General features: G+C 33.2%; 1 protein-coding gene across 11 annotated transcripts; it reads right to left on the reverse strand.

The window, feature by feature from the left end:
• Positions 1–1711: 1711 nt before the first annotated feature.
• Positions 1712–11261, reverse strand: LOC129302261 (uncharacterized). 11 transcript variants are annotated; one of them, XM_054941012.1, is made up of 8 exons: positions 10910–11261; positions 10134–10650; positions 7393–7495; positions 7020–7178; positions 6430–6844; positions 3732–4370; positions 2763–3341; positions 1712–2477 (listed from the first exon to the last, which is right to left on the reverse strand). In XM_054941012.1, exons 6-8 carry the CDS (start codon positions 4182–4184, stop codon positions 2073–2075), a joined length of 1437 nt encoding a protein of 478 aa, XP_054796987.1. In that variant the 5' UTR covers positions 4185–4370; positions 6430–6844; positions 7020–7178; positions 7393–7495; positions 10134–10650; positions 10910–11261; the 3' UTR covers positions 1712–2072. The 11 variants fall into 11 exon arrangements, 10 of the variants coding, with proteins under 10 accessions (XP_054796987.1, XP_054796986.1, XP_054796988.1 ...); XM_054941011.1 differs by having other exon boundaries at positions 7383–7495; XM_054941013.1 differs by lacking the exon at positions 10134–10650 and having other exon boundaries at positions 7383–7495.
• Between the last annotated feature and the right edge of the window lie 583 nt (positions 11262–11844).

An 11844-nucleotide genomic window follows, 5' to 3' on the forward strand; every position in this document is an offset into this window, starting at 1 on the left:
CAACTGATCTTGACCTTGACAAATTAACAAGTAAAGTTAAAAAATATCAAGTTTTTATTTTTTTAAAAAAAATAACAAGTTGAGTTAAGAGTTTAATGGGTCCACTTTATATTGTAACCATCAAATAATTTTAAATCTAAATTTATTACATATATAATTTTTTTCACAATATACTCGTTCCAATTCCAATAATAAGACACCTGTCATTGGAATCAAAGATAAGGATTAAGTTATTAACTTTATTTTAAAAAATAAAATTTTAATTTTATCTATATTTAAATAAAAAAAATTAAATTTACAATACATTCACTATGATAGTTAATGAATTTAAATAGTAATAATATTAAAAAAATATAATTAATAACCGATCAACTACCAAATGTCTTGTAGTAAAAACTATCAATATCTTTTAAAATATATTTTATAATAAGAAGTGGAGAGAGTATATTTATTAGGCTTAGTGGCTTGGTGATCAATATCTTTTTGATGAGCAATGCCACTAAGATTGAAACCTGACTATAACCAAAAAGAGCCCAATCATGGATATGTTGATCGGCAATGATTGGGTGGTTTTAGGCTAAGACCAATTTTCTTTTTCGTTTTTATTTGTTGTGTCTGTTGCACAATTTGTCTAGCCTAAATGCCTAATGCAAATGAATGGGCTATAAATAATATAAGAATTGATTTAGATTATGTAATCTATTTCAAATAAAAGGAGAGTAGGTCTCTCTCTTTTACCGATCTCTTTTTCAATTGGTGCAAAATTGACCATACATGTCATATGAAATTATGGGCCTTTTGATATAATTTTTTAACTTTACTTTTAACCTAACTTTTTCTATAAGAGAAAGACACCAACTCACATACATACACTAATATATCAATGCTGTATTCAAATTTATGACCTCTTTTAAAAAGAGAAGGTAGCATTTTTTGGTGGTAAAAAGAGAAGAGAGGCAACGCTGTCATTAGGACAACTAACTATTGACACGAGTCTTCATTTGTTAAGGCTAGATCTTTAAAGCTTGTAATTTTGCAAAATGTTTTTTGAAAAGTACTTTGAAAAAGTAATAGGAAATAGATTTGGCCGCTCATTTGAGGGAGGCTTTTGAAACGTAAATGAAATGTTAGAACATTAATTATGGGAGAACAAATGGATATCTAATTTTCATTTGACCATATTACTTTTTATATATTTTTTCGTCCTTTGTCATCTCTTAAGTAAATAAATATTAAATGACTAATCCCGAGAACTAGTTACAAATGAATTAAAATGCCTCAAAGGCATAATTTGGAAATAGAAAAGTACTCGAAAAACGGGACAAGTTTTAGGGGATATGGAGGTTCCTAGAATTCTTCATCATCTGCCAATTCTTCTTCAACTACATTTGCTATTTGGGGCCGGCACATGGTAATGGCATAAATAGAAACGGGCGCTCATTTATGTGGACAACAGACCAAAGTATTTAAATAAAAATGACAAGAATTCATTCTGAGATATATCATTTCTTAAAACAAGTCATTATATCACATGACTTCAGCTTACAGTTGAACAAGCACAAAACAGAGTTTCCCATTTCTTTGAAAATAGATTACAAAAGTCATTAGTTCATGTAATCCCAGAATGTGCTTGCAGAGACTTACGTCCACATTTAATCAACTTGATGATGTGGTCTCTCGGGGCGCAAGTAGTAATCTAAATAGACACAAGTGTCAATCAATGCATGCAACGTGCCTTAATTTATGTGAAAATGAACTATACAAATATTTGGAAGCCAATTATCACATTACAGATTGCAACTCCTTAATACATAATTACAAGAACTGGACGCAGGCACAATCTCACACAGGTCTATACCAACCCAAGCTCATCCTAAAAGCAGCGAGCGTGGCTTTGGAGAACATGGGGCAATCCACAACATTAAAATATTTAACTTTACATTGTTGGAGAACCCTTTCTCGTGAAATATTTCAATTTCAGAATTAAAAAATCCCTGTAGCTGAGAGCACTCTTTTATTTCTAAACCAACTAATGGTGGAAGATGTTGAGTAGAGGGGAAGAGCCATTTCAACTATCCGCATCCATCAACTCTAAGCCATTCAAGTTGTGGGAAACAGATCAAGGAAGAAGAGGATGCATTTGGAAAGAGAGGCTCTTCTTCCTCTCTTTCTGATGACATTATTATTTCTTCCAACTCTTTGCAATTTGCAATATCCAAAATCTTCAAACATGGTAGGCCTCTCATGACAGCTCTGGGGAAGAGACACTTTAATTTCTTGCATTTAATCACACTTAGCCAAAAGAGATTTTGGAAACTAATGAAACTGGGACCCTCCCATACACACAAGAGGTTGGCCAAATCCCACAACCTCAAACATTCTACTCTTGACGTCAAGATTATCCCTTTTTCATCATGCATAGATAATCGTTCTTCTACATCTGCTGTAGTTTGCAAATCTGATCTTTCTGTAGAAACCTGTGGAGACAGCAACTTCAATTTAGAAAAGGAAAAAAGTATTCACATCAATCAAATTTAATACTAAAAAAAGAAAGAAAATATAGTTATGTAGATTCATCAAGTGTATACAGTCTTTCTTTTTGTGTCCTCCTTGCATCTATTTGAAACTTCTGTAAGTTCCCCATTTAATTTATCTATAGGGCTGCATCTAGCAATATAATATATATGATTCTAATAGACACATTATTCTGTCTCAATTTGAAAACTACTCTAATTAACATGATATAGAATATTCATTCTTACCAATACTGTTCCCATCTGTTGAAGAACTGGTCCCAAACTTGAATCAAGAAATTTAGGGCAGTTTCTTATGGTGATGTCACTCAGTTGAACTCGAATCTGGATTCCTCGACAAAGATTATCCAAATTAGGCAAATTTTCAAGCCATATGTTCCTCAAGCTTGAAAGCAAAATTTTCTCACTGACGTTGGCTTCATCTTTACTACTATGCTCAAATATCACCTCCAATTCCTCACAATTAGATAAGGTTAGGGAACTTAACTTGGGAAGGCCGTTATGGACAATGGTGCTTACTGAAAATAAAAACTTCAACTTTTTACATCCAATCATTGTTAAGGAATGCAGATATTGGAAGCTCAAAACTTGTGTGGGAGCAAGACCTCCAAGCATTTCTTGTTCCAATAACAATTTCAAGTCCTTGGTTTCTTCTTCATCATCATCACCTATAACTTCAAACTCATGATCAACTTTAGGACTTTGAATATCAACTTCTCCAACATTTAAAACTGAAAGTGGAAGATTGAGGGCTTCATTATTATTTAATTGGCTGCATTTCAATTTATACATCCTTACAAGTCGTCCCTATATATATAACAAAGAGGTTAAAAGAGGTAGGAAAGCATCCTAAGTTCCTTGAAAAGATAAGTAAAAGAAAAAGAGATCAACTTAACTAATATCTTAACACATTGGATGAGAATTCATATACTGTATCCATTTAACATCTATACCTATTTTGTTCTATCAAATGCTTCTGTTTCACTACATTACTTGACTATTAATGATAAAAGTCAAGAGAATAAAAGATGCAATTGTTTAACTTGGTTAGTTGATTGCTTAAATTTTAATACAGGAATATAAGATGTCTTGTTAATTATTTTGTGTATATTTATCAAATTAGAATCATGTTAAAACAAGATGTTCAGTATGGAAAAGAAAGCATGGGGAGAACCACGAGTGTAGAGTACTGCTTACATCTTTAGTCCACATCATAGTTGCCCCTAGAATTGGCATAAATTTTGGGCAATCATAAACGTCAACTCTGCAAAATTCCCTTGTCTGCAACTTAAACACTTGGCAGACATTAACAAGTCTTGGAAGCCATAGAAGTGCTACATTTTTCAAGTTTGGAAACATAATCTTCATTTCACTATCAATATCATGATCTTCAATATTAGAACACCTGAAAATTTCTTCTAGCTGAGAAGACTTTAATATCGATAGAGTTCTTAGTTGTGGAAGCATTAAGGTAGCAGCATTAATCATGAAAGACAAAATAAATTTCAGCTTGTTGCAATCAGAGATTCTCAAACTTTCCAATTTTGGCAGATAGGCTTCAGTTATGTATAGACCCTTCTCAGTCTCTTCATTGCCTGAAAAAATTGCCTCCAATTCCGCACAATCAGATATGGCTACCTTAACTAACATTGGAAGACTTTGACAGAGCTGAGGAGAGAAAACAAATTTCAATCTTGCACATTCTTCCAAGGTTAATTCTTAAAGGTATTGAAAAGTTGGAAATTGTCCTTCAATCCCACGATTCTGAAGATCAATCCTTTCAATAGATGCCAAAGAGTTGAATTCTTCATTCCTCAATTTGCGGCCATTAAGTTCCTGCAATTCCATTGTGGCAGGGGAAGAGAGGGAAGAAAAAAAAATGAAAACCATTAACATATTTCTTGAAAAATCATAAATCAGGATTTATTAAAAATCTATGGATGTACATGTAGCGTTCTAGCATAGACGTAATAACAATTTTTAGGTAATTTAAACAAAAAATGAACAGCCATATCAATAAGATTCACGTTGAAGTTAAGGAAAATTATGATAATGTGCCCATAAAAGTGAATATTTATTGTGGGAAATAAAAATGATAAATAACTTGAATGACCAAATATTAAATAATATAACATAATTGCTTGATTATCCGTGCATTACAATATTTTGCAATGACAGTTGTGGAGTGCGAGAACAAATTGGAGCACCAAAAGTGATAGCAAATAATGTAACCAAGTGTAATGATATTTGGTCCATATAAATTGAATGGTGTTTGATATATGTTCTATCGACTTATTTATCTTACCCACCCAAATTATTGACTTCTGTCTTGGTCTTTCAACCTTGAACTCATTTTTCATTAAGATGTTTGACCTTCAAAATGCTAAAGGATATTGGTATATGACTACTCTAAGTTCCTCTAACAATTTTCACTTTTAAGCTCTTCCTTTTTAATTTTGATCCGGGAGCATTGAGGGTCAAGTTGTCACTTAGGCTCTATTTGGTTCAAGAGGAGGGGAAGGGAGGAGAGGGGATGGAGGGGAAGGGATGTGAGGGGAGAGAGAGGGGAGGGAGGGTGAGGGGGAGGGGAGGGGGAGGGGAGGGGAGGGGAGGGGAGTGGAGGGGGGCATCCCCCCAATTTGGGGGGGAAATTTCCCCTCCCCTCTCCCCCAACCAAACATAGGGTTAAAGGGTGCAAAGCAAATGCTAGGGGGTATGGAGAAGGCAGTGACCCTTCCTCTCTACTAGTTGCACAGTTTTCTGTTCCCAGAGACTCCTTTAAGCAAGTTTATGAGATAGCATTTGAAAACATTGTTCGAGGTTCTACTCCCTCATCTTTAGCTATTTATCAAAGCAAGAATGAGTCTAAGAGGCACTTGCAAAAATTAGTAGATATCAAAGGAGTGATTTGCATGGGTCACAAATATTTTGCTAAAAATATGCTTCATGCAAACTATGAACAAGTACCTATAGAGCTAAGTGCAGAAAATAAATGGATAATTATGGAAGCTAGTGATCTAGATTTCACAATTATTGGGGACTCTTTATTTATTGCTTCTTTGTTGAATCTAATGAAGGTGGTTAATGACACCTTGAAGAATGACGCCACAGGTTTGCATAACACTCTCCTTCTCCCATCTAATTTGGGAATGGCTAAAGTTTCTGGCTCTTGTCAACATTATATGTAATTACTCCCTTGAAATCATTTGGCGATCTTGTAGGCTATGATTTGATTCTACCTTTACTAGGTCTTGGCACGTTTTTACTTGAGGACAAAAGAGCTAGCTATTACTACTAAAGACCTTTTTACTATCATTTTGAACACTGAAAACTTGTTAAATGGACAAGTTTTAATGGGGACTGCTGCTATGACTTTTGATGTTGTCAACGATAGATTTAACTCATGCTTCCACTACAAAATTCATTGGGTTTCATGTAGTTTAACTAACTAGAATGAGTTGGATCATCCTCCAAGACGAGTCCTTGTTTGGATCATAATTGTAGGAGGATATATTAGACACGTATATGTTGTGTTCTACTTGTGTCCGAACTGTGGCAGGGGTGATGGGTTTTCCAAGCTCGTAACAGCTTTAAACTTGCTGTCAAGGTGGCAAGAATATAAGACTATAAAAGCTACTTGGGGTTATATTATTAATATCCAAGCACCATTCATGTCATTTCACCATGTTACGCCCAAATCTAATTTTCCGAACCAATTGACCTTTGCTCTTCCTTATATAAACGGCCAAGTTTTAGTTCTGCAGGTTGCTATTCACTCTTGCTTGCAGAGTCTAGTTTTTAGGCTTTCTCATAATTCAGTTCATAACATGGCTAACTCTTTTAACCATTTTACAAAAATCAAATTAAATTAAAGTATCGGAAAGTAAATGCATACCATATTTGGAGAATCACAAGATTTGGAAGATTTTGTAGCTTGAAATGTATTTCCGAGAGAGGATGGACTATCTGAGTCTCAATTTGATAATGCACTGGTTGTTCTTCACCTCCACCATTTTCACCAAACACAAATTTTATCAACATCACATGATTATTTCAAAATTTCATTTAAAAAAAAATGAGGGATCTTTCAAAACCATCAAGATGAGAAGAATGATTTTTTTATACTCGAGTAAAATAAGAAAGATCAATTATAAAAATACAATCACAAACCAGATGTGAACTTTCTTGCTCTGGTATATATCTTGTTTTTTGACCCAGCCATGTGCAGGATTAGAGTAACTTCATTTAGTGTTTTTCCCCCTCTAATAGATCGACCCAAAGGTGAAGCAAAGAAGAAAAAAAAATGTAGTCTGCAAACGATAGCAGCAATTATTTGGAGCTAGCAAGCTAATCACTCAAAGTTGGAGAAAAGAGAGCAATCACAGATAGGTATGGAAAAACAAGTAGAAAATGGTGAGAAAAACACAGAAAGAAAAATCTGAAAGAATAAAGTGATTTAAAAGAGGGAGATCAATTGCTTCATACCTGTGATGAACTTGCAGTTGAGTTGGTGATTCTTGGCTTGCAGATTTTCAAGAGTGAGATGAACAGAATTGCTCTGTGATGAGAACGAGAGGAAAACTTATTTGGAACTTGAAGGTGGGAGTGACAGTACCGAAGTGATGTTGCAGGCTTTGATCAGTACTACTCAGTGGGTAGGTGTTGTCCATTTTCAATTTCCAAAAATTCAAAAGTGAAAAAGGAAAGTGTTAGTTTTCAACTGTTAAAAAAGCAGTTATACTTGACTTAAGGTTAGAAGAAAAAAATAGACGTTTATATCATTTATTTGGAAGAATTATAAATAAATCTCATCTAAATATAAATCAGTAAATGATAAAAGAGGATTACAAATGCCTACTCAGATTGCAACTCCTAGATTGTTGGAGCCTCATGAATTACCAAGAGTTTCCATATATTACCGACTCAGGGCAATACTGGAGCCTCATGAATAGTCTTAAATGCTGCGGGAGACAAGTTCATAAGCATCTATTAAAGTCCAGCCCAGATTTTACCAAATAAAATGAGGCCAAATGCAGAATTACCAGAAAAGAAAAAAAAAAGCAACTAAAGAGTAAAGCATAAATAATCCAGATAATGTCATGTCCCAAAAATTAGACATGACTGACACAGGATATATGTACAAACATGCATCCCTTAAGCCGTGGTCAAGGAAACTTTAATCTAATGTTTACTATTTATTTATAAAACATAAATAGATTTATATTGAAATATTTTTAATGCCTTTAATATTTTTTTTAATGAAAATTTTTAGTAATTTTGTAAAAATTTCGATAAAACCTTCCCAATAAATAGGACCTCTCGAAAATTCTATAATACAAAGTTTCAACCAAAAGTATCAAATCAGTCAGAAGCAAAGCTTATTCCAACCAACAAACAAAATATATATATCAACATAAATAACCTAGCCACTAACTATGTGGAGCACCTAAAAATAAGTTTACAAAATAAATTTCATAATTAAAACTTTACATCAAAATAAAGCTTAATCTTGAGCTCTTCCACTTCTAATCAATAATAGACTCCTCAATGCTTATTAGGTAGTTCAGTGTCGGCTACACTATCTCATACCAAAATTATTTCCAATGAATAATGTCCCAATAATAAATAATTAAACATGAATAAAAGAAAAGCTAAAAATAATTATATAAATTAAAGAGACAACAATTTCCATAAAATTTTAGTAAACTTCAGAATAAATGGCTCTATATAACTTTTAAATAAAATTTTGAACCATTAAATAATCATATTAAATATTATTGTCACTTCATTTCAAGAAAGCAAATAAACAAAATAAATAATTATAAATAAATTACTTTAAAAAACTGAGAAATCACCAAATAATCTAATTTATGATTATAGGGACTTGTCAGAATAATTAACAGACGTGGACACACAGTCTACGAAGATAAATAACCAAACGCGGCTTATACCACGAAAACAAATGTGGACACACAATCCACAAAGGTAAGTAACCAGATGCGACCGAAGCCATGAAATATATGTGGACACACAGTCCATGAGGGTAGCTAACCAAACGTGGTCGAAGTCACGAAACAGATGCAAGTACGAGACTCACGAATAACAGACAAGAGAACAGAGCTCACGAGAATTAAACTAACTAGTCATTGACCATGGTGTACCAAGAGCCAATGGAACTGCCATTAACAACCAGTGTTCTGTATAAAATTCTCTCCAAATTCATTTTTAAACATTCAAAAAAAATCATCACTATTAAAACTTAAAAGACAGTTTGCATTCTTAAAGTCAAACTTACATGGATTGTTTTTAAGCATTAAAACTTGCCAGAATAAAATTTCATAACTAATTTTCATGCTTGTATTATTGAGAAACTAGAAATTGCTAAAGCTAATAAAAATAATTTCACAAGATAAAGAGATTTAAATTACAAAATATCTCAAGTTTAACAAAGTTGTTATTAAAATAATTTACATAAAAATATATTATTTAAAAAAAAATAATTTTATTAATAAATCAGTTGAAACGCTATCCATTTACTTGATAATTTTTCAAATAAATAATTTACTCCTAACCGATCCTCTTGCAACAATGTTTGCTCTGTAAATCCTTATGCCCAAATAATACCATTGTTATTTTATTTTAAATATTTGTTTTGTACCTTTCAATCCAAATTAATTCAGAAAATAATGTAGACAATTCTTAACTTCAATATATATAAATATATATATTTTGTTTCCATAATAATTGGATCAAATGATTTTCCTCCTCAATTCCATTTCTCAACAGTTCCCTAACATAAATATAATTAATTAGTTTTCCAAATTCCATTGTTCAATAGATAAAATCAATCTTTACTCAAGAAAATCAAATCCTCATCATCCACATTCCTCATGGCAGCAAAGAAAGAAGAAAAAATTTCACAATCTCAACCCAAAATTTCTCAACTCAATAATTCCAAAGAATCCAACTAGTGACACATTATTTTAATAATCAAATTTTTATACAGTGTCAATTTCAATTTACAAGATAACAACATCCAAACCATTTATGTTTCTCAATAAAATTTCATGAAATTTTTAGAAAATACACAATCAAATAATTCCTTCTAACAAGTATTTTAACAAATATCTTACAGTCACCAACCTACAAGTTTCATATCTAAATTCTTCTATCCCAATCTCATCCTAATCAATTCATTAATCATTAACCAATCCAAATAAAAAAAATCAATTTAACTCAAAAATCAGGTACATGTATATCATTAACAAAATTTAATATAAATTTTCCAGCTTAAATTTCAATTTCCTTCTTCCCTACACAGCACGGGCAGCAAAAGAATTCCAGAAAAATTTGCAATTTCAACCATTCATCATGCATACACATAGGTTCAGCACAATTTCACCAACACACCCACACCCGCACAGGATCTTCAAAGAGAAGGAAAAGGGTTCAGAACTTCTCACCACACAGCACAACAAAACAGAAAAATAAGAGGAGAGAAATTTCCAACTCCCATGCTCAACAATAGCAATTCACGAAGAAAAAGAAGGAGACAAAATTCATGGCTAAATAAGGAAGAGAAGAACCCATGATTCGTACCACAATACGGTGGTCCACAGCAAGCACAGAGCAGAGGGGTCTCAGCGAGGTCACAGCAGCGACAAGCGGAGCTCTCACTCCCGTCGACGGCGTGTTGAACGTCGGAGGTTTGAGGTGACTGGATCGAGGATTCAGAACTTCTGAGCATCAATTTTTTTTTCCCTCTCCTCACAGTTCCTATGCAAGCTAAGACGAAGGAGGAAAAGGTAGCCCCGACCTAGCAGAACAGCGGAGGACGGAGCGGCAACAGCATCAACGTCGGCGATGACAGGGAAAACGAAAAGGAAGAAGACGGATGAGAGGATTTTCAGATGTTGAATCTGAAACTTCTAGTCCTCCGTTCAGTCGAATCAGAGAGAAGGAAAAGAGGAAAAAAATATCACATGGAAGAGGGACACAATGGTAATTTTGAAAAAGGAGAGCTAAAATCACACTTCAGCTCCTGAGATTTGAACCTGGGACGTTGAAATTCAAGGGGCATGACAAATGCCACTGAGCTTATAGTTCAAACGTTACTCTGAAAATATAAGAATTTAATAAATTACCTTGTCACAACTTAAATTTTGGGTTATTACCGATAAATTGCCAAAAATTCACATAAATAACCCAGATAAATTGCCAAAAAAAATCCAGATAAATAACCCAGCTTATTATAGATTTAACTAGATATATCATAAAAAATAATCCACATGACCAAGATAAATTGCAAAAAAAAGTTCACGCATTACAGGCATCACGTATCAGACTTGGGAGAAATGATCAATTGATTTACAAACCTGGGCAGCCGCAAAGGAGAAATGAACGAGCAGAGAGCACGGCAAGTTGACAACACGGACAAGCAAGACAAAGACACAAGCGAGAGCGACCAGTCGAACAAGAGACAGCAACGAGGAAGAGCACGGCAACACTGAGGCGAGCAATACAGAGTTGAGCAAGAGACGAGCAATGCAGAGTCGAGTAAGAGCACAAGACAACGATGACAGAGAATTAAATCGGAGTGAAGATGAGACGGCCAGACGGGAATGGAAGCTGCGCCAATTGCCAAGAGCAAGATGGAAGAGTGGAGAAGTAGGTGTGGAGACTGCAGACTGGAGTGGAGACAATGCGACTTTTAGAGTTGAGAATGTGGATATGTGAGTTGCGACTGGGGAATGGATACAGTTAGGGTTAAGACTATTGAAAAAGCTAGCAAAATGACTAAAATCTCCTCCTTGCTTTGTTTTCACAGCGAGGGCTAACCCTTAAAAAAATTAAAAATATATCATAATTTTTTATTTTTATAATTTTATTGAGTTTTATTTTTAATTTATATAATTTTTTTATTACTTTTAATCTTCATAGGGAGTGAAATTATTAAAAAATAAAAAAATATAAAAACTTAAAAAATAAAGACCAGTTATATGGATTGAAAAAACTATAGAAAGTAAAAACAAAAGCACATGAAACTATAAGGATAAATAATTGTGTCTTTCCTTAAATTTCATTTTTAAAAAAAATTATGGTTAGTTTTTAAATGTTAAGAAGTTATGTATACTGGACTTAAAGTTAAAAGAAAAAAAATAGACTTCAAATTATATAAATAAGTAAATGATAAAAGAAGATTACAAAATGGGATAATTATTTCAAAGTTTTTAGGATTTAATAAGTAAAGTTAAATAATTAAAAAGATCTAAACAAAGTTATATGATTAACAAATAATATAATTCAGTTG

Source organism: Prosopis cineraria, unplaced genomic scaffold (assembly GCF_029017545.1).
Source record: "Prosopis cineraria cultivar Desert tree isolate PC_DT_omini unplaced genomic scaffold, ASM2901754v1 PC2, whole genome shotgun sequence".
Taxonomy (NCBI): Eukaryota; Viridiplantae; Streptophyta; class Magnoliopsida; order Fabales; family Fabaceae; genus Prosopis; species Prosopis cineraria.

What these genes read in the sequence shown, in the direction of transcription:
- LOC129302261 (XM_054941014.1), bottom strand. Translation starts at nt 4,184, where the DNA reads ATGTTAGTTAAGGTAGCCATATCTGATTGTGCGGAATTGGAGGCAATT. An exon ending in CTATGATGTGGACTAAAGAT is followed by an intron (nt 3,342 to 3,731) that starts GTAAGCAGTACT and finishes TTATATATATAG; the next exon opens with GGACGACTTGTAAGGATGTA. An exon ending in AACAGATGGGAACAGTATTG is followed by an intron (nt 2,478 to 2,762) that starts GTAAGAATGAAT and finishes CTGTCTCCACAG; the next exon opens with GTTTCTACAGAAAGATCAGA.